This window comes from Indicator indicator, chromosome 1 (genome assembly GCF_027791375.1).
Source record: "Indicator indicator isolate 239-I01 chromosome 1, UM_Iind_1.1, whole genome shotgun sequence".
Classification (NCBI taxonomy): domain Eukaryota; kingdom Metazoa; phylum Chordata; class Aves; order Piciformes; family Indicatoridae; genus Indicator; species Indicator indicator.
The window spans coordinates 98,399,939-98,425,855 of NC_072010.1; the positions used below are offsets into that span (position 1 = coordinate 98,399,939).

General features: G+C 48.5%; 1 protein-coding gene across 1 annotated transcript in view; it reads left to right on the forward strand.

The window, feature by feature from the left end:
• Positions 1-25,917, forward strand: part of IGSF3 (immunoglobulin superfamily member 3) — a 109,052-nt gene extending 83,135 nt beyond the window's left edge. Inside the window, exons 8-11 of the mRNA XM_054391786.1 lie at positions 17,126-17,536; positions 19,262-19,669; positions 24,539-24,955; positions 25,667-25,917. Of these exons, the coding sequence (XP_054247761.1) occupies positions 17,126-17,536; positions 19,262-19,669; positions 24,539-24,955; positions 25,667-25,917 (1,487 nt within the window). The remainder of the gene's footprint in view (positions 1-17,125; positions 17,537-19,261; positions 19,670-24,538; positions 24,956-25,666) is intronic.

Sequence of the window (25,917 nt, forward strand, 5' to 3'; positions counted from 1 at the left end):
TGGACATGCTCCAGCATCTCTATGTCCTTCTTGTAGTGGAGGGCCCCAAATTGAACACAGTATTCAAGGTGTGGCCTCACCAGTGATGAGTACAACTGGACAATCACTTCCCTAGTGTTGCTGGCCACATTATTTCTGATAGAGGTCATGATGCCATTGGCCTTTTTGGCTACCTAGGCATACTGCTGGTTCCTATTTAGCCAGCTGTTCAACAGCACCCCTAGGTCCTTTTCCACTGGGCAGTTTTCCAGCCACACTTCCCCCAGCTTGTAGTGTTGAATGGGGTTGTGTGTGTCTTGTGAGACAGAGGTGACCCTCTTTCAGGTTTCCACCTCCATTCATGAGAGCAGACTAACCTGGGGAAGAGAGGAGAGGGACAGGGCAAACAAGATCAAAGAAGAAAGACACACTCCCATGAAAGCCTGCACATGAACCATAGGTGAGATGCTGGAGGTGTTGCTTAGTAACTGGCTACATCTCTTGCTCTGCTGGAGGTATTTTCAAAAGCAGGTAGTGATCAAAGAGCATGACTTCGTGCCCACCAGAAACTGAGACCTTTCCATCTGGACGTCACCAAGGATGTCCACACAAGACTGTGCAACAGCTAAGCAGCAGATACCTGGCTGGCCAGGGAGAGCCAGAAAACCTACAAGGTGTTTATGTTCCCTGCACAGCCAGTAAGAGAGTTAGGCACCTTCTGTAGGCTTTGTCGCTAATATTTTGGTGATGCCTTCTATTGTCCCTAAAGGGTGCAAAAATACGTGGTCAGGACAGCTCTGGGTCATTGCTGAGCTGAACTGTTTGCTGTTGTTTTGGCCTTAAGGCTGGAGTTGATGTTCTGACGGAGCCTTTTAGCACCTTCAAGACTCTTGACTCAGGTCCTTGCAGCATGGTAGTCTTCTCTGTGTTTCTGTGCAGAAGGGACTCTTTCCCAGGGTCTGTCTTCTGGCTTGGGCTTTGTGTTTTTACCCTCAGTGGTCCTTCTCATACTCCCCTCCACCTTCCCCAACCTTTAGCATGTCTTTAGAAAAGTCAGGGGGTGTTGTAACCTCCAGGCATCTCATGAGGCTTTGCATCTTTCTTCCCTCTCTGCTTTCTTGTCCTCATCTCCAGGTTAATTTTCTCCATTTATCTTGATTACCCTGCCTTGTAATAGATGTTTGACTGCTCGCAAGGTCAAGTTGGAGATGTTCATCATTTTAGCCTATTTCCCTGGAAACACCACTGGCTGAGTATGTGTGGTCCCTGGAGTAACATGCTGCTTCATGGCACATCTCCATGCATGCACATGTATTTGGGAAAGAGGGAGAAAAAGAAGTGCTTGATAACAGCTTCCAGAAGGGAGCCTCTGTGGCACAGCAGGTGGCAGGGAGGACATTTAAAGGGTGTTTAAACTGTGCTCTAGCATCCAGGTCTTCTTTACTGGAGTCGTAACCTTCAAGTGGTGCCTTAACAGTTGTTCCAACTGTTGTGCTGGGAAGCGCTGTGGTTCTCTCTAGTACTGCAGGCTGCGGAAGATCGTGGCACTTTGGGACATGGTTTAGTGGTCATGGTAGTGTTGGGTTGACAGTTGGACGTGATGATCTTAGAGGTGTTTCCAAGCTCAATAATTCTATGATTCTATGTCATTGTTGAGTCTTTGGATGGATAATCTCCAGAGAGGATCCAGCATAATGTGGGAGGTCTCATCTGCGGACACCTCTGAATGAACATCCTAGAGCCCTCTCCCCTCCCTGTCAGATCTCTGCTGATGGAGCAGGTGCTAGTTTTCAGATTCATATTCAGGGTTTCTTCAAAAAGAGCCCTGAAGGATTTTACACCTGAGAGTGCTGTCAGTCTAATTCTGTCTTTATAGGTACCTTAATGCAATATAACCTCAGGATGCTATTGGGTGCCTTAGTTCTAGCTTTCTCTTTCCTTTGGCACCAGCCATGGCCTCCTGCCTTGGCCCCTGTGACAATGGGTTTGGGGTGAACTATCTCTACTACCAGTCCACTAAGGGACACTGTACAGAAGACTTGTCTGGAGGTCTTTAGGCAAACTGAGGCAGCGTGTTTCCAAATTGTAAGTTAATGTTGGGATTCTGGTTTCCTCTTAAACTCTTGCTCTCTATTTGTCACAGTGACCTTTCTATTTGACAGGTTCCAGGTGCAGACATTGCAATCAATGTATGTCAGCCTTTAAAGTATGTTCAGGTGAGAGAGGTAAAATAATGGCTGCCTGATTTCTTCATTAATCTCCTTGCTTTGTGAAATCCCACATCCTCGAGGGACAGGGTGCTGGAGCGTCTCCTGGTGTGTCAGTTTGCCATTTCAGTGCTCAGGCTGTCTCTTCTTGGCACTCTTGCAGTGGGTAGTGTTTGTAGTTGTCATCCTTGCTGAGTGGTAACTGCAGAGGTTGCAGCACTCGTTTTGAATTCTGTATATTAATGTGGTTGAAAAGTAATTTCACCTACAGCTATCTCGTGGCCAACAGGTAATGATAAGCAGCTTGAAACATTCCAGTGCTTTTGTAGTCTTTGGAAGAAATGAGCAGTATTTGAGAAATGAAACAGAAAGCTCCCAAAGAGGGAATGAATAGGGCAGGCAATGGCAGTATTAACTCAGCCTTGACTACAAGGTCTGTAAGCAAGTGTCCTGCATGGCATCTGGAGCCAGATCTTGGCCCCTTGTGCATGAAGCCTTTTATAAGGACTGGGAGTGTAAGGGAAAGACCACATGAGAGCTTATAGAGAATTTGACTATTACAAGGGCATGGTGTTTATCATTTACTGGTGTGTGAAAACTCAGTAGCAGTAGGATCTGGAGCTGCCTTTCATGACCTGATCCTGCATGTCGTGCAAGTCTGCACATCTCAGGTCGCAAAGTAGAGGGAGGGTTGTGCACAGGCAGAGGCAGGCAGCCCTAGTAGCTTGTATATGCTTTGCAGGGAGAGAGACCTGTGCCACTGTAGGTTGAGTGCTGGCTGTTAAATTCTGTAGGCTAGGGCAGAAATCCAGGCTGGTAGGGGGGTCTGTTGGGCAGGATTGTGGATCAGACTGGCTAGATTGCCTGTGGATGTTTTGTGTCCTTACAGCACAGTGCTCTCCTTTTTACTTTCATCCCTCAAGCTGCCTGTTGTTTCTTTCTTGGTGAGCTCATGTTGCAGCAGAGGAGGAACAGCAATAAAATTATGGCTCAGTTCACACCAGCTGCTTCCCTGAAGCCAAAGCTGTCAGGAGACCATGCAGAGGAGCATAGGTTGACCTTGGAGCAATCCCCAAGTGCAGTGGTGAAGATTTCTTCCCACCCACATCTTTGTGTTTGCTGCTCCCCTTCTGCTGTGGTATCTGGTCCCACTCTGAAATCCTGGTTCTTTCATCCCTGAAAGCTGGGGCTTGCCCCAAAGGCTAACCACCCCATTCGCCCTACAATTCACCACTCCCTTCTCGTCTAGATATGTTGCCTTGCTCTTTGCACACTTGACCCTTTCCAGTGGAGAAGAGTACCCTCCATGCAAGCTTTACCAGGCTGATCTGCAGGTGATCAGTCAGATATGTTCTGTCTTTGGAGGGGACAAGTGTGGTGACTCCTTGGCACTTGCTAATCTCTTGAGGCAGAGATGCAGGTGGTTTCTTTTCAATCCAGGTAACACTGGAAGCGTTTGGATTTGGGCTGAGCTCTTGGTGTGAGGATCCCCATTGAACATTAGCCATTTGCTGTGGTCTTCCCACTTCCTTACACAGCATGGAAGGGGACTGGTGCCAGGCTCTGGGTCCTGCCTGAGGGAGGAAGGTGGGAGATAGATGTAGGGGGAGAACTGAGAGCTGCCAGGCAGGTTCTGTTCCTGACTCCTCCTTGGATCTTGCTTCTCTCTGCCAAGTTTTCAGGGAGGGAGCAGCTGAGATGGGAGGTGGTGTCTGGGAACAGCACATGTCTATGGAGTCTACAGGACTCAGACAAGGGCAGCAGTCAGTCTCTGATGGCATTGTGAATGATGAGGACTCTGCTGAGATCTGAGCAGGCTAGGACATCTGCATAGGACTGTTTTGGCAAGAAGGCTCGAGCAGATTTGTGCCAGGGTATTGAATTGCCATTATCCTTGTACACATTACCACAACTTACCTTTCCCCTGCAGCACAAGTGAGAGGGTGATTTGGCAAAGCTTTGGGAGGGCCTTGGGTCTGGCTGCTAGGAAGTCTTTCTGGAAACAGCAGAATAAAAAGGTAGGGCTTTCACACAAATAGGAGGTTGTGACAATCCCCTGCAGAACACCTTCCTCACCCCTTTCATACTCAGGCACAGACCTGCCCATCCCAACCTGCAGATCACCCCAAGCCTCTGTGCTCTTCCCATCCCTCTATCTTTGCATCATTCCTTTGTCCATTTCCTTCATGACTAACCCTGGAGCAGGCACACAGGGAGATGTTGCAGTTACATCTATAAATCTGCCCTCTTGCTTTTGGGTTTTTGACAGTAATGAATGTGGGAGGAAGGATGGGGAGGGGTGGCAGAGGATGGTAACTGAGCAGACACCATGGGTACTGGGCTCCTTGCTGCTTTTTTGCAAGCTGGGCTGTGGCAGATTAATTGACCTGGGAGCCACTGAGCAAACAAGGCAGTGAGGCTCTTCATTAGAGCATTAATTAGCTTCCAGGGGCTCTCCAGGGGCTGCTTCATAAAGTTTGGTTTATTAGAATCTGTGAAATTGAAACTGTGGTGGAGGAGGGTGGAGGCTCCTCAAGCTGGCCTTGGAGCTGCTAGGGAAGTCTTGTTCCTGTACCTTGCTTTAAGAACAGGGTGAGCCAGAGCTGTGCTTTCTCTGAGTGCTTTGCCACTCTTCCTGCTGTCCATGAGAAACTACTGACAGCAGCCTGGCTGCACTGGATTAGCACTGGCCAGAGAAACCTAAGGAGTGAACAGCAGAGGTCCCTTACCTCTGTCCAAACCCACCCCTGGCAGTCTCTGAAGAGTCAGTGTGCAGCCAGGCAGGGGATGGTTGTGACCACACAGGTAGGGCATGCTGGGATGATGAGGAGAGGATTGAGACAGAGAAGAGTTGGAAAAGCAGACTGCTTAGTGGTGTGCTTAACGCTGGGAGAGGAGGAATGATCTCCTAACAATTGCCGAGGCACTTGTGGAGTAGAGGGAGAGACTTTTCCTTATAAATGGTAATCAAGTATTTCTGTTAATATCTTTCTTCTGTCTCACCTCTTAGTAATGTCTGCATGTGAGGAATCCTCTCATGGATGGATGTGAAAGATGTCTTTCCTGGGACGGGCAGCCAGTGGGGTACTGACCAGACTCATGAATGGGTGCTCAAACAAGTGTTTTCAAGGGCCACAAAGTGCCTATTTAAAAACCTGACACTTTTGCTGCTGGTAGCATCCAGCAATAAAATTAAACAAGGAGAGCTAATGAGCTGGAAACTTCCTTACAGAAGTGAGGTTTAGAAACTTACATTTACTGCTTCCTTGATCCCAGAGTGGTTTTGCTCTGTAGAATAGCACTGCTTCCTGGCTTCAGCTGTCTTCTCCATCTGGCAAACAGTTACACGCTTGCCTGAGTGATGAAGGAGTTCGAGGAGTGCTGAGGAGAGACAGGAGGCTGTTTATCAGCAGCTGCAACTGTGGTGCAGAGCTGTCACCTCTCCCCAGGGTGCTCAGGGTCTTGCTCCTTTCCCTTCACCACCAGCAGGGTAAGGCCTGCTGTTCTGCCTCAGAACACTGAACGTAGGAAATGAAGGCTGTCCTTTCGCACAGACCTGCATTAACAACCCACCTGGAGCCCTTTTTTTCCAAGTAGCACGGGTAGGTTTGCTTCTTCCATCTCATGCCCCAGGTAGTCTCCTCCCTCAACACATTTACCCTGAGGAGCTCTGTCCCCACACTTGTCAGGTCCTCTGGGACAGCTTCCCCACTTAGATTTGCTACCACCTTCTTGGCACAGTTATTTATTCTAGGCTGGCACTCCAGTGTGTTTTTTTTCTCCACACTTAGCCATCATACCCTCCTCCAAACATCCCTGTCCCCCATCTTCTCCATATACCATCACTGTCACATACACCTGGGAGCTTCCTCTTCTTGCTGCCACTGTGGTGCATAACATACACTCTAGTGTTTGGGTGCTGGCTTGCAAGTAGAGATTCAAGGTGGGGTTTCACCTGTGGGCATGCATCCACATGAGGATGCCCTCCCTGCCCCATTCCAAGCAAGGTGCTTTCCTGGCTGACCTTCTCAAGCTGGCTGTGATTTTGTGCTCATGGGTATCAGAGAGATGCTCTGCCACTTCATTCAAATGGGCAAATCTGGCCCTGTGCACGTTACATATTGGCATGCCCTTATTTATATTGCTGTCAGCACAGCTGCATCAACCAGAGCAAATGCCATCTTGATCCCACAAAAAGACTGCCATGTCAAAACGAGCTCATTGACATGAGCAGCCGGGGAGGGATCTCATGTTGAGTGTGCTGCAGCATTCCTGACCAAATGCTGGGGATTCTGACATTGGCCTTGTGGGGTCAGAGCTGTGATTTACTTCCCCCTGCCTTTGATTTCCTATCTGGGAACAGTGATGCTTGGCTCCTCTGCAGGTTTGCCCTTGAAATGTTTCTGTCGAACATGTTGAGATGATTGCAATCCATTATGTTCAGGGCTTCCTTTGGAGCTTCAGCCTGGAAATGCACCCAAGGGTATAACCTAAGAAATTGGACACATTTCTTGGATGCATTTCATGAGGGTGAAGGGGGTAGGAATACATCCTTGCACCTAGTGGGACTCTAACCCAGCTCCTCCTGCTCTGTGTGTGCCCACTGATCTCACTGCAGGCAGCCTTACTTTTCAGCCCTCTAACAAGACTGACAATGCCAGGAGACCTGGGCTGTATTCAGAATGTGCTGCTCTGTTCAAATTAACTCTCTTCACGGTTACTTTTTTAGGAGCAATTTTTTCACTTCAATTTCAAAGCACTCTCCTCTTCTGTCTCTGATATCTCCTGAGCAGTTTTCCATTCCCATTTGCATGGCATGCAATATACAGAACCACAGTGTCAGCCTGTTTGCAGTCTGTGCACATGCAGCTGCTTTGATGTTGTCTTGAATGTCTTCTCTCCACACACTTTAGCTTTTCATCAATTCCCTCTGCTTGGACTAAAACACTCTGCAGTGAACAGTACTTAGACACTTAGACTTATAATAGATCTAAAACTTTGTGCATCCCTCATATCCTTGAAGACTTCAAAAACAGTCAGCAGGGTCAGCCCTTTGTGGGAGAGAAAGCACTGGTGGGTTTCCAGCCAGCTGTTGATCACCATTCTTCTCTGGCCAATGCATGGGGGACCCAGCCCCTCAGCTGCCCTGCTGGTCACCACAAAGTAAGTGGTCTTGGGACCAGCAGGCTCAGTGCTGCAGCAGCACAATTTTCCTCTTTCTGTAGTCTTAGTCCTCCAGTCAGAGCAGTGTGCAGTCCCGGTGTCACTCTCACCATGTCCGAACAGCTGCTTTGGCTGTCCATCCTTCTGCAAGGGAACTGTACCATTTTTCTAGCTTCCATATCACATGAGGTGCTTCTCTTGGGATGAGAAGCTTGCCCATCAGTCCTTTGCACAGCCAGGCAGTCTCCTGTTTTGAGAACACTGCTAAAGAGACGGGCAGAGAGATGGCTCAGCCCCAGTTACTGTATGTCCCCTGTGTTTGGCCTTCCTGAGCATTGGTTCAACTGATGGTCTGGGAGTGTTCTCTGCTGGTGGGACACAGCTGGCTGGACACAGTGGCTTCGCTCTTCCACGTGACAGTGGGCTGCATGGCCAGGTGGTGCAGCAATGCCCACATAAAGGAAACAACTTCAGTAAAATAAGCCCAGCCCTTTCTTTCCATAGTGATTTTACAATATGAGATTGATACCTTCCTGTCAGCAGAATAAACAAGGACAATTTTTAACCAACTGCTTTCCAGACCTTTGGACCATAGGGGGATGATTATTTTGGGTTTTCTACCTGTTCCGACATTGGGCAAAGACTAAATTCCTGGGTTCAGTGAATCTGCATCTGCTTCCTTACAGCAAAATGGTAGGCCCTGGAAATGCTGAACCTGTGACTCAAGGTCTGTTTTTTAACATGTCTATATAAAAGTTGGCTCCCAGGACCATTTTATTTGCTTAAATTTGGTCTGCTGTTAAAGAAAATTCCTGCAGTCTTCTGCAGCAGCAGGGACTGTAGATAATGATGGATCTGTAGCCTATCTTGCTCTAATACTTCCTCTGTCGTTAAGAAGTTCAAGAAGATTGTTCATTAAGAAACAACAGATGGCATATTTCTCTTTGTTGTTTTTCCACACAGTAGTGGAATTTCCTAGTTAAATTACAGATGCAGCAGCAACATGAACGTTCAGGATACAGGTGGAGCTGATCTAGCACTTGGTTGCACAGGAGATGATCCTCATCCCTGATGCATGCTGTTGGCTACATGGTCCTGTCCCGGGTTTTGTGCCAGCATTGATGCTACTGTGCACCACCTCAGTTTACTAAAAATGCAGAGAATTAACCCAGTGGAAAGGAATAGTTAAAGGTGAGTAGAGCAAGCTAGCTCATGGATAGATTTACTCAGATCCTTCTTAGGGGACTTTATCTTTGCACAGACGGTAGCAATGACAATCTGAGTTACGCAGGACTGGTGCAGACAGCATCCAAAGGACCTAGTGGTCCTGCCTGATGTCTGTTCAGAGAGCTTGCTCTCTGGGTAGCAAGCAAGGGCGTTTTATGCCACCCTCAGCATAAAAAGAAGCCATCTTTGCAGCAGTAGCCACTGGCAAGCACAAGTTAAACACAGCATCTGCAAAAGTCAGCCACGTGCTACAGGGTTAGCATGTACCTACACAAACTTCTCTCAAATATTTTTCTGATGCCCTGTTTCTGACACAAAATTCATCTATTAATGGGCAGCCTCCAGAACATCATGGGAGGAGTTTATGTGTGGTGCTGCTGTATGTGTTATAACTTGCTCTTCAGGTACATTTAATTACTTTTTTTCCTAATTGACAGAGCACTCCTTTTTTGAAATCTTTCTGATGAGAACTGATGATTAAATATCTCAGTATTTTTTTTTCTTTTGTTATCCTTGGTAGCTGTAGCTTGGTACTGAATTCATTTTCCAGTGATCCTATCTCCGTATTTTAATTTACAAGTGATCGGTGAGCCGTATATTGTTTTCCGACAGCAAGCACAACTCATGCTGGGAATCTTTTATTCTTCCTTCCCCTCCACTCCACTCTCTCCTGCAGAACTTCTAGATTCATTTCAGGGTTTGGCAGGAAGGTTTCTTGCTTTAGATTTGTGGTGCATTTTGCTTTGGGTTATATTTATTTCTTGATGTCCTTCAGAAAGAGATGGTTTCCACTTCCTGGGGAAGCTCTTGGTTTTTTTAGGCTAGTGGCATGTCCCAGCTGGTGATCTCTGGCTTATCTATAGCCAGACCTTGGAGGCTGTGAGCTTCCCAAATTTCTCCATCTCTGCAGTTACACATACAGCCTTTTGTATATATGCTCACAGATGTATGGCTTCTTGGCTTTAAAGTGACTTTCTGGGTCACATATGTGTGCTGCCCCAAGGCCCCACGTGGTTACCTGTTAGTCTGTTAGCTGCTCCACAGCCACTGGTGTGGCATGGCTGGTGATCCCAGGCTGTCCTCTGGCTGAGCAGATGTCCTTGTCCTTGCTTGCAGCCTTTGTGCTACAGTATAAGGTGTGCAGAATGGACTTGACCCTCTTCCTATGTGTTTGGTAGTTTATTTCTGGCCTTTTTCTGTCCCTGAGAGGAGCTGGGTCATGGCCTGCTTCTCCAAGGCTTGCTCCTGAGGCTGGTAGCATCCCATCAGTCCATGCTGCAGGAAGCATTGTTTGCAGCATTCATACAAGGATCATTACATTTTGTGGCTGACCTTTAGCAAAACATGAGCCATACTTGCAGGCAAGCTCAAGCCTCTCGAACCTTGCAGGAGTGGGGGTGGCACCCAAGGGGCATGGCCTGGGTGGGTGAAGGCATGCTTGCTCCTTCCTGCTCCTTGCAGGGCACTCTGCCGTGGCACAGCCTTCTGTGGAAGGGCAATCTCACTCTCTCTCCAGGAGAGTTGTCAGGGAGAGAGCAGAGTTGTATTAACAGCCTGTCTGATTGCAGACAGATGGTACTGACCCAGCAAGGGGAGAAAGGGGGAAAAAGAGCCGACTCACATCTATCTAGAATGGCATTCTTGGTGGCTTGTCTGGGCACCTGTCTTCTCTGTATCAGAAAGGAGGAGCATGCAAAAGAGAGGATTTAACTTAATGGAATTAGTAGGCTACAGAGGTTGCAGAAAGCCCTGCAAAGATGAGAGAGCTCAAGCTCTGGATCTCTATCACTACTGCAGACAGACATACATTCTCCTTTTTTGTTCACATGTCCAACCTAAAGCAGCCCATCTGTGACCAGAATCTGAATGATTTGGGGACCATAGAAACTTGGCATTGCTCTGAAACTAGCACTGCTGAAGGTCAAGATGGCAGGTTGGTGTTTGCAGTCAAAGCCTTTACTTTTTTTCTACCTACCTGGGAGGGGGCATCAGCTCAGCCTTCCTCAGGAAAGAGTTAACATTGTCTCTCCTTCCTGTGGAGCTCCTTTCCCAGTAATTCAATCATGTCAGCCTGTTTGCAGGCAATAATTCATTGTTACAGGAACACTACAGTGAAGTGACAAGTTAATAATGGCAGTAATAATGGTAGGCAAAGTCTAATGCTATTTCCTTTCCTCCTGCTCCTGTTGCAGCAGCAGCCTCCCATGTTGGCTAATGCAATTTGCGACCTCACTAATCCAGTTTCAGGAGGAATTGTGTTCTGTTAAAAGAGAATAGCAGGAGTCAAGAGCTGTGCTGCCATGTTCCCACCCTCCCCTGGGAGGCTGCCCTGGTGCTAGAAGCCTTTGTCTTTACTTTTGCTGTGATTTCTATGCCACATTTAAGCCTAATGAGCAAGGTCCTCCTAGGAGCATCTCATCTTCACTTTTGCAAATGTCTTTCCTCTGGTGCCTCCTCTTCTCTGAAAGGGCTTGCACACCCTTTCCCTCTTGAACGCTGGCTTGCATTCAGCTAACCCAGTAACCGTGAGTCACTCATCTCTCTCTGTGCCAGTGTGCACTTGTTTGACACCCCACAGTCATTAACATGAGTGTCTTTACAACGTGTGTGAAGGTGGAGGAGGCTTTGTGTAAGAGAGAAGGGCTGGCAGCGGGCTGGAGATTGGTGCCTGTCCAAGCCATGACACAGCAGTGACCTGCACCAGGGTCTCTGGAATCCCAGGCAAGCATCAGGAGGAATTTGGGCACTGAGTGCTTTTTAGGCCCTAGTAAAGAAAGTGATGAGGCACCTTTGGGTTGTGACTGCAAGCTGAGGGGTCTGCTGAGTTTGTGCCAAAAGCCTGTCCAGTGCCCTTCTGTGTGTACGCTGAGGGTGCTGGGAAGAGATGGATTCCTTACAGAAAGTCACCCTGGGGCCATGCTCCTGGAAATGGGTCTCTCCTCATCAGCCTGATAAAACCATCCATGTCTGGTGTTAAACTGGGGCTGGATTTGGGTTTGGTTGGCCTCCTTTCTGCTCAGACACACACGCACGCCCCCCTCAGCACAACGAAATCCCGACAGAGGCTTTTAAAAGTAGGACGTTCCCTAGGAAAACTTCTTGCAACACTTCATCATTTCTCTCCAGGCAAGACCATCTCCTGGAGGAGCTCTTCCCCAGAGGACAATAGCCTCCAAAGTGGAACACTGCCTCTCTGCTTCAGTGACAGGGCTCACTTGAGGACTCTGTGGGCTTGTGGTGACCATCTTCTCGTCTTCCCACCCACTCATGCACCACAACCACTGGCACATGTGGAGCTGTCTCCTTCCCCGGCCAGCAGCCCCCTTCTTCTTCACTGCAGTGCAGCAAGCTAGGGTTTTGTATGGGGCTTTTTCCCAGGGAGGGTATCTTCAGCTGCAATTAAACATTGCCATTTCCAGGACTTGGTAATAGAAGCTCCCAGGTGGGGATGTTAACTCCTGGTGCTTTCTTACTGCCTACAAGGGAAGATGATGTAAGGACTGAGGCAGAGCATCTTCTTGCTGCAGCACTTTTAGGCAGAGATTGCAAAATGCTTTGGTAAAGGTGAGTTTTGTAATCCCTGCTTGATGGAAAACAGAAGGGAGGGAGCCAACTGGCTTCACTGTGACAGCAAGTCAGCAGAAAAGCTGTGAATCACATCACTGCCTCTGTCCTCCCCTGATGATGACTACTTTCCCTTCACCCAAATGTTTGTGTAAGTGCTTACCACATGCCTAGCTGGAGGAGACTGGGTGCCTGCTTGAGGATGTGTAGAAACCTCTACCATGTATGTCAGCTTGTCGAGCACCTAGCTGTGTCGTAGCCTGTTGTGGTTGTAAGGTGTGTCTGACCATTCCAGAGGTGCAAGGTTTGAGGAGCAGAGACTGCTGCAGGTATCCTGGGACAATGTGTGTCCCTGTAAATGAGTGCAGACGCTTTCCTTGGCCTGGGAATTAGTGCAAAGTGACTGTAATGCTGATGAAGTGGAGCTTTGGAGTGAAGTGTGTGGTAAGTGTATTAGCTTGCTGTGGGCACCTAGCATTTCTGCCAGCCTCTGGACCCTAACAGGCACCTAACATCTTCCATGTTCTGGACAGGTTCCAGCATCACCCATTTAACCTCCTGGAGATTCTCCAGCAGATGCATCGGGATGCCCTCAGCAGTGTGGGAGAGTATATCTGTGTGCCAACAAGAGAGATGGTCTTCTGTCCTGGCACTGCCTGGAGGACCACTGAAGAGTTCATCACCTGCATGTGTTCTTCACACAGGCTGGGTGGCTTCACAGGAGCTGGAAAACCAGGCTGGCTTGAAAAAAAAATGAGAGTTGTAACCATGACTTGTTACCAGTGCAAATTGAAAGCCTTAATAGCGTCTGTAAGGCCATTTACAGTACATCAAGGTACAATATCCTCTTTACTGGCACCCTCCAGGGAGCCAGGAGACTGGCAACAGGATTATGGTTTGCAGATGATACGCATGATAACTTCACCTAGACTGATGCACCTGTTCTCCTCAGTAAGCAGATGTTCAGGAGGCTGTTAAGGGAACATCAGCCTCTTGACAGCACAGCAGAAGATGCCATGTAACCTAGCCTGTTCACACTGCCATGCCCACCACCTCCACTGCTTGACAGAGAGCTGGAGCAGCCCTGCCCTGACACATCAAAACCTCAGCATGTGGGGCAGATTGGATCAACTCAGCATTTAAAGGCAGAGCCTTTACTGGCTCTCTGCCCAGGCAGATCCCCAAACCAGGAAAGGCAGTTTCCCCTGTGTCAGGAGGGCAGTATTTGGCTGGCTAGCTCAATGCCTGGGGTGTCAATCTTCTTGCAGTCTCACTCATGTTCCAGCTCCTACAGTCATTCCATGTCACAGCAGGCATCTTTAAACATGACCTGGCAAGCTGCACAGGGCAGAGAGGAACCCACTTTGTATTGGTGTAAACCTGCTACCAGAATGGAAAAAGCTGGACTCTGACATTGTATTGTACTATTACCGTCACTACACCCTGGACCACTATCTTCAGGGTTGGGGTTTTTTTCTTCCCTTTTTAAATTGTTTTTCTTAAATGCCAAGTGAGCCCTTTGGATTAGTTTGCATGTCTGTGAATGGCGGCTGATGGTCATTCTTGTGGGAGGACAGATGTGTGAGCCACCTCACAAAGCTTCCCGTGTCTTAACCAGACTGTTGGCAGAGGATCTCTTCCCTGCATGAGCAAGCAAACCAGCCTGCAGCTCAAAGGTAAAGATGTCCCAAGGTAACCTGTTTGCCACGGTTTTTCCAGTGTAGCATTTTTCAGTGTAAAAGCCATGAATTATTTCTACAGGATCTGCAAAAGGTAATGAAGAAAACGTACGTGCACACTTACTGTGCAGGAGCCAGCACCTGGATGGAGAAACATTGGGTGTTCACGAGTTGTAAAAGACTGAGAATGTCCTCTGTAATTCTGTGGGAGGGAGACAAAATCTGTACTTGCATTTTCCTTGGTGTGCTTCTGTTAGGCAAGTAAGTCATATTAGATGAAAAGTTCACTGGCAGGGGTGTCATTACATATCACTGATACCTCTAATCTAGATGAAACTTTGCAAAGGTGGTGTTATGAACCAGTGCCAGTGCGTGCAGTCTATCAAAGGGAGGACCTGTAATTCCCTGCCAGGGCCTGCTGCACTTACTGGTAGCAGCAGTAGAAGGGATCATCTCATCAAGATTTGGAGGAAGCTGTGCATGCGTGGGCAAATTCCTGAACACTGGCTGCAGTGGCTGCCTGGGAGGGCTGAGGTGTGTGCATGGAATTTAAGATTTAATTTTCACCAGAGTTAATAAGCTTTCTTCCCTACCTCCCTCACCTCCACAAAAGCAAATGTCTTCCCAGGTGTCAAATGGAAGCAGGGAGAGCTGCAGGGAGGCCATCCAACAGCCCTTGGATGACCTCAGGGGTCGGTCTGTGATGTTCACACACAATGAGAATTGCTGTGATTATGGTCCAGTAACAAGCCCTCTCTGCTTCAGTGAAATACATCTGTCACGTACAAGGTGCATGGTCTATTGCCCCAAAACCCAGGCTTAATATTACTCCATGCCCACCCTCCTCATTTTCATCTCCCGGAGGTGCTGCATAAATGGGAAGAGCACTGGGAGGGAGGCTCACATCTCATCAGCAGCTCTGGTCTGTGCATACCCTGGCTTTGTCTCTAAGTGTGTTGATATTGAGCAACCCCAGCACACGCAGCATGTGTATATACTGCATTTTAATAGATATAGGGCTACTGACTTAACATACACAGTTGCTATAGTAACAGAGGTTTCCTTAGTAACGGTTGCAGAAAATAATCCAGTACCAATTAAAAATAAACTGTTTGGAAAGGGGGCTGGGGGAGAAAGGAAACTGCTGTGTATCACCTTCCCCTTTATTGGTTCATCTCCCAGGGACTTGGAAGATTGATTAATGCTTGAAATAACATTTCTTAAGCAACAGCGAACGAAAGAAGTGGGATGAGTGTGGGTGCTGTGGCTAAGGCTGCCATCCTGAAGTGAAACAAAGGGGAAAGAGTGTGTCTAGGGTACGGCAGAAATACAATAGGGTAGTGCTAAATCTCTCCATTAGGTTGTAGTCCCCAGGGAGGAAAAACGAGGTTTCCCTCCCTCCACTGTCTGCATGCCATACTCCTAACACAACTGTGGAGTCCTTATTAGCATCCTGATTAAAGCCATGGGCGATGCAGGCTCCAGGGGAATATCTAATGCGTTAGCAGGATGCCTACCTCAGATGCTGTGTTAGAGCAGAAAGTGTGCTGTGGTGGGAGTTCCTTCCTCCCATTTGATGTTGTTTGCTGTGCCCAACCTCTCTCTCGGCACTGTTGCTCGTTGCTTGTGCTGACAGCCATCCAAGACCCTAGGGCCCAAGAGAAGCTGGAAGTAAAGCATGATGGTGAGGAGCCTCTGCCTTGGTGAGAGAGATGTTGCTTCCTCACAAACACAAGATGTGTGGGATATGATTCCAGGCTGCAGATGGGCACAGCTCCCCTGTCAGCCTTCACTTTTTCATGCCTGTGCTGCCACACTTCTGTTGTGCAGCTGGTGTCCAGGGTGCTTGCTAGGTTTCGTTAAGAGATGGGAGCACCTCTCCTGTGAGGACAGGCTGACAGAGTTTGGACTGTTCAGTTTGGAGAAGAGAAGGTTCCGAAGAGACCTTGGCCTTCCGGTATCTGAAAGGGACCTACAAGAAAGCTGGTGAAGGACTTTCTACAGTGTCGGGTAGTGATAGGACTAGGGGGAATGGATCCAAGCTGGAGAAGGGGAGATTTAGATTAGACATTAAGAGAAAGTTCTTCACCATAAGGGTGGTGAGACACTGGAACAGGTTGCCCAAAGAGGTGGTAGAAGCCCCATCCCTGGAAGTTTTTAAGGCCAGGCTGGATGTGGCTCTGGGCAACGTGATCTAATGGAAAGTGTCCCTGCCCATGGCAGAGAGTTTGGAACTAAATGATCCTGGAGGTCCCTTCCAACCCTGACAATGCTGTGATTCTGTGATTCCATACCAGTTGTCAGCAGAGTCCCTTCACCTGGTGGCAAGACAGCATGCATCCTTTCAGAGGGGAGCTGCCATGTGGGGAGAGGCAAAGGAGGGGAGGTGGTGGCAGAGCTACTGGGACAAGTGATGTGTCCAATGACGGAAGCTGTTCCTTGAGTCTGTAGCCAGCAGGGCTTCAGGGCACACCAAACACAAGTGTCACAGGACAGCACTTCATGTCCTCCCCTGCAGATGGGAATGCCCTGGGTTAAGGCTTTGGTAAGAGGCACAGCCTGAACACATGCAGCAGAGACTTTACCTTCGGCGTCTGTAGTGGGAGAGGAATCACAAACTGGTGTGTCTCTGTCCTTGCAGGGACAAAAGCTAAGGGTAGCACTTAGCTACCCGTGTGAGAACTGCTGCTGGCTTGGGAAGCTGAGTGAGGTGGCTTATCCTGGATGTGTTGTCTGTGGTGAACCTGGAGCCAGACCTGCTACCTGTTGGAGCTTGCTCCTGCTGATCCTTTGCATTCTGGTGCTCTTTCTTTTCTAGTTGTGCCCACACTGGGATCCTTAGCTATTGTGTGTGGGGGTTCTGTGTCATTGAGGTGGCTGGCCTGTAACAGCAGTAGTCTTGTTTAATTCACTCTTCCTGGAAATTGTTTTGTCTTGAACTGATAAATATCTTATTGCCCTGAGGTGCATGAAAAAACCCACTGAGTTTAAGTGTAGCCTTCTTGCTAAATTTGATGCCTTAAGTCCTGATAAATTAAGAAAGGGATATTTTTAGAGGACAAACAGGTTCTTGCAGAGGGACACAGTGGGAGGATCCAGAAGTAGCACAGGAAGTGAAAGAGAGAAGATATGGTAAGAGAACATCTAAACATCTTTGCCTTAAAGGTCTAGTGCAAGTGGGACCCAGGCAAGAGCAGCCATGCCTGCAGTTGTGGGATGACGCTCTGGTGTTCATTGAACCAGGTGAGTTTCTTTTCTGTGTTAGTGACCCATCTCTCCTCATCCTTCTCTCTTCCTCCCTTGCAGTGACCAAGCTGCAGGTGAGCAAGTCAAAGCGGAGCATCACTCTGGTGGAGAACAGGCCCATACCACTCAACTGCTCCGTGAAATCCCAGACCAGCCCTGACTCACACTTCGCCGTGCTGTGGTACGTGCACAAGCCCTCTGATGCAGATGGCAAGCTCATCCTGAAGACCACCCACAGCTCAGCCTTTGAGTACGGTACCTATGCAGAGGAGGAAGGGCTGCGGGGCCGACTACAGTTTGAGCGCTCAGCATCAGGGGGGCTCTTCAGCCTGACGGTGCAGCGGGCAGAGGTCCGAGACAGCGGCAGCTACTACTGCCACGTGGAGGAATGGCTGCTCAGCCCCAACCATGCTTGGTACAAGCTGGCAGAAGAGGTGTCAGGCCGGACAGAGGTCACCGTCAAGCAGCCAGGTACCATGTGTCCCACCAGAGGGATCTTCTTGGCATCAGCTCGTGCATGGCTCACAAGCTCAACGAGCTTTTGTGGAGCAGCAGGAATCCTGTTTTTCTTTCTGCTACAGCGTGTCACCTCCTCTTTGCATCATCATCCTTACCTGTCCCTGCATGAAGAGGGATGTTTTCCTCCTTTGATGTGACCCTCCTCCATTTAGACTGGGCTGGTGAGAATGTCAGTGTCCCCACATTAAGGTTGTCCCTCCACTATGATCTAGAGCTGCCATATCCAGCCAGGTTTCTTTATCCTCAAGAGCATCATGTAGCAAGAGTGTCGACTAGCGACCTACTGAGAGAGAACCGCTCCGTGCCTGCCTGGGAAAGCATTTTTATATTCTGCACACGGTTTAATGTTACTCTGTGCCCATATCCTGGCAGGCACGGGGAGTTTGTCTCTTTTTCCTCTGTGCTGTGCACATGAGATATTAGTAACAAGTTTAATGAGATGGGGAGCTGGCTGCCAGGAAAGGAGAAGTCTGCTCTGTTGGTGGTTTCTGTGGCAGCAGGCATTACTGGTACAGGTGGACTGGTGGAGGAGCTAAAGATGACCACCACAAGCTGAAGACAGAGCCTTCATTTTGTGCAAAGCAGGAAGGCACGGAGGCAAGTGCTGTCACTGAGAGAAGCTTGGGCTTCTGTGTGCTTTGGAGGTAGAGCATCATCAGTAGTTCACGAGGGAGCCTTGTCCCTGCTTGTTCCAGGTGCCTGTTTCTGGAGGATAAAATCCCTCATGCAGGAGGGACATGGCTGGATAGCAGGGCTGGACTAGGATGCTCAATTAATTTTCTGGGTTTAGAGTTGGCTGGCTAGACACAAGCTCTGTGGATGAGAGAGCAAGAGGGATATTGAGAATGGTCCCCAGTGCATCTTTGCCTGGTCACACAAGGAGCATGGCAGGCCACAGCATGCCACTCACTCCCAGTCCCAGCTCCTCCTTTCTGTGCAAAGTCCTGAGATGGCTGTGGGGGGGTGGTCAGAGAGTGGGGAACTGTGATCTGCCTCCATCTTTGCATTGCCTGTCTCTCTCTGGGAAGTACAGTGCCCATCACTTGCTGCAGCAGCTGTAGAAGGGAAGTCCAAACTGTGCCCCTGGAAAGAAGCCATGGAGTCAGGAGTGTTGAACACGTCATTTCGCATAAAAGAGCTGATTGCAGTCTCTCCCTCAATATCAGTGAAACTGGAGTAAAAACTAGGGACATTCCCAAGGCAGCAAAACACTGTATGTGACTTTGCCTTCATGCCACTTCTCGTTTTGCAGTGGTGGTTCCTTGTCAGCTATCAGTTTTCTGCCTTGCTTTTTTCCCTTTTCCCACAATAGAAGAGCTTACTGATCAGGGTGTGACAGGACTCCAAGAAAATGATGAGAAAAGTTGGAGGTGTGATCTCCCTTGACAACAGTGTCTTAGCACCCCTCAGGTTCTACTGGGAGATTGTGTTTCCAGTTCCCTGTACTGAATGGGGCATTGTCGATGGCTAGCCTGAGATTTTCAGAAGACCATAAAAAACACAAGTTTTGTTTTCTTTTCCTTCTCTTCCCTCCCTCCCCCAATCATTTTTTCCCTCCCCATCCTCATTTCTTTTGTTATACCCCAGGTCTGTAGCCATGCAGGAAGGGCTTGTGGGGAGACAAAGTACCCTTGCAACCTTTGGTCACCTTGCATTTCTAATGGCCTTTTCCCGTAGATAACCGCCTGCAGGTGAATCAGACCCACAAGAACATCACGGTGCTGGAGAACCAGTGGGTGACCTTGGAGTGCCTCGTCAGCAGCCGAACCAGCCCCTCGTCGCAGCTCTCGGTGGAGTGGAACGTCTGGCGGTCAGGCCACCCGGAGAAGGAGGTGGTGGCCCGGCTGAGTCGACAGAACACCCTGCGATATGGGGACCTGCTGGTGCTGGGCGACCTGCGGAGCCGGCTGCATCTGGAGAGCCCATCCCCAGGTCTCTACCTCCTCTCCATCCAAAATGCCACTGTACGAGACAGTGGGGCCTATGACTGCCGTGTAGAGGAGTGGCTCCTTGACCCCAGTGATCGCTGGTACAAGCGAGCAGAGGACCTCTCTGGGCTCATCACCCTCACTGTTAAGCAACCAGGTGAGCAAGATTTCATGCCAAGAGCTTTCAGCAGTGCTCTGCCCTCTTGGACTGAATGCATGAGTCTTCATCTGTCTGTCATTGACAGCAGGTCTGGGCAGAGAGCAGGACCGCTGTGCTGCAAGACAGTGCTGATGCTTTCTAGTATGTCTTCCTGGGTGTACCTTTGCTTTTGTGGAAGGAGTATAGAGCAAGTCGTGCAAACACAGCTTGATGAGCTTGAGATTTTGTCACTACTGCATCTGCAAATGCTTTTTTTTTTTTGCAGCACTTTGGAGATTTGGTAAGATTGGCTTCTGATTTTATTCACATTGATTGAGAATGAGATGGGAGAAGCTATCTGTGTTTCCCAGGCATGCACCCCAGGGAAAGGTCCTTGCATGAAAAGAGAACAGCAGAGAAGGTCAATATCCTTGCTGTTGCCCAGGCAGTTTCTCATTCTGCTGATGCCTGTTGTGTGGGTGGAGAAGTAGATGTGGGGTGTCCAGCTCCAAGAGTTCATCTGTCGGTTGGGATGGGAGCTTGGGCTTCTTGATCAGACAGGAGCTGACTATGAGGAGCCTGCCTCTATGTGGCCAGTGGAGTACATAGTGGCTTCCTGGCCACCTTCTTGCCAGTGATAGTGGTTCGGGTGGATCCTGCTGCCTAAACCCACTGTTCTGGCTGCCCCCAGACACAGAGAGGCAGGCATCAGGGATCACTGTAGGTACTTCTTGGTCTCTTCAGGATTGGTGGGGAAAAAAGAGCTACAGAAGTTCAAAGCAGGGAGGGAATCCCAGTTTCAAATGGTTGTGAATGGACTAGAATAGAATGTGACCATTTTGGTTGGAAGAGACCTAGAACGATCATCTAGTCTGACTGCCTGACTGCTTCAGGGCTGACCAAAAGTTAAAGTATGCTATTAAGGTTATTGTCCAAATTCATCTTGAACACTGACTGGCAGGACATGTTGACCACCTCTCTAGGAAGCCTGTTCCAGAATTTGACAACCTTCTCAGTAAAGAAGTGTTTCCTAATGCCCAGTCTGAACCTTCCCTGACACAGCTTTAATCCATTCCCACACATCCTATCACTGAATCCCAGGGTTCCAGAAGAGATCAGCACTTCCCTCTCCACTTCTCCTCCTCAGGAAGCTGCAGAGAGCAATGAGGTCACCCCTCAGTCTCTTTTTCTCCAAACTGGAGACATCCAGAGTCCTCAGCCGCTCCTCATAGGACATTCCTTCCAACACTTTGACCAGCTTTGTTGCACTCTTTGGATGTATTCAAGGACCTTCATATCTTTCTCAAACTGTGGGGCTCAGAACTGCACACAGCACTCAAGATGAGGCCTCACCAGCACCGAATACAGTGGGATAATCCCCTCATAACCAACTGATTACACTGTTGTTTGATGCACCCCAGGATGTGGTTGTTGCCGTGGCTGTCGGGACACACTGCTGGCTCATATTGAGCTTTCTATCAACCAGCACTCCCAGATCCCTTCTACAGAGCTGTTCTTTAGCCACACCTCTCCCAGGATGTGCACATGCCTGGTGTTACTCTATCCTAGGTGCAGAATCTGGCATTTGCACTTGTTAAATTTCATCCCATTAATCCCTGCCCAATGCTCCAAACTATGTATATCCCTCTGCAAGGCATCTTGTCCTTCAGGAGAGTCAACAGCACCTCCAAGTTTGGTATCATTATCAAACTTGCTAATGGTGCATTCAACTCCTGCATCCAGATAATTGATAAATATATTGAAGAGAACTGGCCCCAGAATTGAGCCCTGAAGAACACTACTGGTAACTGGTTACCAATCAGATGTAACCCCATTCACTGCAATCCTTTGAGCTCATCCCTTCAGCCAGTTCTTCATCAAGCACACCATATACCTCACCTTGTCCAGAAGGATGCTGGGAGGGACAGTATCAAAGGCATTACTAAAAGCCAGAAAAACTACATCCACCACCTTCCCTTCATCCATTAGCCAGGTGACTTTATGACAGAAAGATACCAAATTACTTCAAGAGGACCTTTCCTTTGTGAACCCATGCTGACTGTGCCTGATGATTGCATTATTCATTCAATGGTACACAGTATAATCTTTTCCATAGTTCTTCCAGGAACTGACATTAGACCAACTGGCCTGTAGTTCCCTGGGTCTTCCCTTGCACCTTTTTTGTAAATTGGAACAACACTGGCTAGCTTCCAGTCAGCAAGGACTCCTCAGACTCCCAAAACCTTTCGATGATGGTCAAGAGGGGTCCTGCCATAACATCCACTACCTCCTGCAGTACTCTAAAATGAATCTCATCAGGCCTCATGGACTTGTGAACATTCAGCTGATACAGCTAGTCCCTTAAAATGTCTGTGTCCACAAATGGAAAGTCACTGTTCCTACCCTCAGAGTCCTCTCACTCAGGGGACCAGGCAGCCCAAAGTCTATCTGTACTGTTAAAGACTGAGGCAAAAAACCACACTGAATGCCTGTGCTTTTTCTCATTCCTATTAGTCAGATGACCATCTTCAACAGGTACTGGTCCAATGTTTTCTTCAGACCTTCTCTTGCTATTAATGTACTTAAGAAAGCCTTTCTCACTAGCTAACACAACAGTGGCCAAATTCAACTCTAACTGAGCTTCAGCCTTTTATGTCTTCTCCCTGCAAATATGGACCAAAGCTCTGTAATCTTCCTGCAAAGCCTGACCTCAGTTCCAGAGATGATACAATTCCATTTTCCTCTTGAGCTTGACAAGGAGTTCCTTGTTCAATGAAGCTGCTGGTCTTTTGCCCCACTTGCCTGACTCGTAACACAGTGGAATTGCCTGCTCCTGTGCTTCTAAAAGATGGTTCTTAAAGACTGCCTAGGACTTGTGGACTCCTAAGTCCTTAAAATAAGGTTCCCAGTGTACTCTGCTCAATTTAGTTTATTTTAGCAACAGATAAGCCAAAGGGACAATTTACCTTGGAAAATGTGGATTCCTTAGCTTTTGAGACATATGACTCAATACTAAATGTCTGTCTTAAAGGCTGTAGGTCAAGTAACAGTTATGGTCCTCAATTGCTGGGTGCTTTCCAGCATTTAAAGCAGCTACTGTGCAAGTATTGCCGTGGTGCTTTATACCTACCCATTCCAGTGAGTTACCACCCTCGTAACTCTGCAGCAGAGCTGGCAAAAGGATAGGATTCTGTACAGGTTTTAGTGGTCATTCCTGGCAGAGAAAATTTGCACTGCAAAGGAGGAGGTCTCTTAGGTGACAGCACAGCCTTTATCTGCCAGGTCCTTGCTTGGGAAACTTTGCTGGCCAGGGTGGCTTGAGCAGAGACACTGCTGTCCCTGCCAGGCAATACCCATACCCTGCATACCCACATGGTTGTAAGTGGAGCTCTTCATCCAGGATGAGAATTGCCAGTCCTGATGGAAGGAGAAATGGACAGCAGGGGAAATCCTTGAGGCTTGTTTTGAACTGCAGAAGGATATGGAGTCGGAAGAAGAGGGGGAGTTGGGGGTGCACTAATTCATGATAATTTTTTTCTAAAAGTGCTTTGTTGTTGTTTGTTTTTATTTCATGGCAGCCAGTAGCTGACAAAATTACTAAAATTAAAAATATCATAGCTTGTGACTCATGTCTCATTAGCGAGGATCTCAACATTCATCTTTCAGGACTATAATTGTGAGCAGAGTGGGGCAAGAAAACCTCCCAGCAACATCAGACAGCATCTGCTGAACCTGTTGAAGTGGGGGGAGGCTTTGTATTGGTTTTGACAAGCCATTGCCTTTCTGTCCTCCATTTACATCAGTAGTCCCCAGAATCTCAGGACTTACATCATTCTTGTTTCTGCTCACAAGTCTTCCTGGGGAAGACGTGAACTGAAAACTGTTGCCTGTGGCCTGCAGAGCTCTGGTCTTAATGAAGATTTTCCTTATGGGATCATTTTAAAAGTGCAGGGTAGGTGGTGTAATGAGAAGTCCTGCCTGGGCACAGCAGATGAGTGGCTGATGAGAGATGGGGGACAGCAGCCTCCTTCTGCAGGGACACCCAACGTCTGCATGAGGGAGGGTTTGTCCAGCTATCTTTGCTGGAAGAGAAAGCACTTCTGTCTTCAGTGAGCTATCAGCTTGCCCTTCCTGCTCAACTTCCATGTCAGAAAGGGCTTTTTAATCTTTAAATGAAAGCTTAGATCCAGACTGATTGCAATCCCTGGAGTATGTGTTCCCTGGCTTGATGACTAAAGCAAATGTTAATTGCTCTTGAAGTCAGCCCTTAATCAACTCATCTTGGGTTCTGGCCATGTATCTCAGTTAGGTAAAAGCATCTCTAGCTTTGCAGCAAGCACTATATTAAAAATACTAGAGGGAGACTTTTGAAAGCATCCTTGCTGTGTCTGTGCTGAGGACATTTCCACAGAGTAACCTCTTAACTATATAGCTTCCCAGATTACTGGCAAAAATCCTCTCCTCTTGTGTCGTATTCATTTTCAAGTTCTTTGAGTGGTCTCAAAGAAATAAAAAATAAGCATGGAGTGCAGTTCTCTTTGCACCAGCAGCTGAGGAGCAGCAGTACATAGCTCCTCCACAAAGCCTCGAGATTTCTTGACATGTTTTCTCATCCAGCACATCTGGATGAGCTGCAGCAGCTTTCTCTTCTCACACATGCCCATGTTTTGGTGTGGGCAGGGTAGTAGCATGGTGCTTGCAGCTAGCTCCTCTTTCTCCCTTTTACCACAAAGGTACCGGTGGGACTTGGCAAGCTGCCTCAGGTCCTTGGGTTTTGCTTGGATTGTGCCTAGTACTAGAGTTGTGACAGTCAGTTTCTGCCGGGGCAGGGTGGCTTTGATATTAGCATTTTGTTCAGTGCTCACCTCTCCCTTTTTGTCCTCTCAGATCCCACCTTGCAGGTGGACACAGCCACTGCCAACCTCACAGTGCAGGAGAAGGAGTCCTTCCCACTGGACTGCAGCATCCTATCCCGCTCCAGCCCAGAGTCTCACTTTGCAGTGACATGGTACAACCTGCGGGCCAAAGAGCCAGGTGGTGAGGAAGAGGAGGAGGAGAGGGAAGCAGTGCTGAGCGTGGGCCCTGATGCCATCTTCAGTCCCGAGGCTGGTCGCTGGGAGGGCCGCCTGCGCTTCCAGAGGCTCTCAGCAGTGCTCTTCCGGCTGACGGTGCTGCAGGCCAGTGGTGCTGACACGGGCAACTATTCATGCCATGTGGAGGAGTGGCTGGCAGACCCCAACGGTGTATGGTACCGGCTAGCAGAGGAGGAGTCAGGGACAGTTGCTGTTCATGTGCAGGATGGAGGTGAGAAGAGGCAACAACCCTTTTGGGGGCATGGCCATGACATCCTTCACATCTTTGGTTGAGCCAAGATAAAAAGGCGAAGGAGTGAGTGGGACTGGGTCTCACCTGAACTGGGAGAAATCTGTGGTGCCAGTGCTTTTCTAATCACCTCAGTGGCTTGTAGACCAGCTCTTGCTTAGGAATGAGCATCTGCCACGCACTGCACAGCTGTGTGTGTTTCAAGTAAGTGGAGATGCCCCCCTTTGGAAAACACCATGGAATTTAGTTAGCTGTGCACAAGGGTGCAGGCTGTGGATTGAGGGTCTCCTCCCAGCAGCTCTTGAAGTCATCAGGTGGTTTAGAGGCCCCAGAGATAAGATAACTGAGTTCATGAGAGTTTTGTGGACCTTTTAAGGAGATACCCTGGGATACTACCTCTGGATACACCACTGAGGGGAGCAACACTTTGCAAGGCCTCCCCACTTTGTAAGACATCATAAAGACACCAGGGAGGACTCTTTAGCATTCAAGAAACTCCTGGGGGGGATCAAACCAAACCATGCCCTGCAATAACTTTTTTCTGCTGCTCTGTTTCCCAATACTGGCATTTTTCTCAGAGCCCCATCTACATCGACACAGGTTAACACATCTGGGTTTTTGTTTCTGAAGAAGTTAGTAGGCCCTGCATTGCCGATAAGCCATGAAATGTTACTGTCTTGTGTCTTTTTCCAGGCTCCACCTTGCAGTCTGTCATCTGCTCCAATGATGCTCTCTTCTACTTTGTGTTCTTCTACCCTTTCCCCATTTTTGGCATCTTGATCATCACTATTCTCCTGGTGCGGTTCAAGAGCCGAAACTCCAGCAAGAACTCAGATGGCAAGAATGGGGTCCCCTTGCTTTGGATCAAAGAGCCTCACCTCAACTACTCTCCCACTTGCCTAGAGCCGCCAGTCCTCAGCATCCACCCAGGAACCATGGACTAA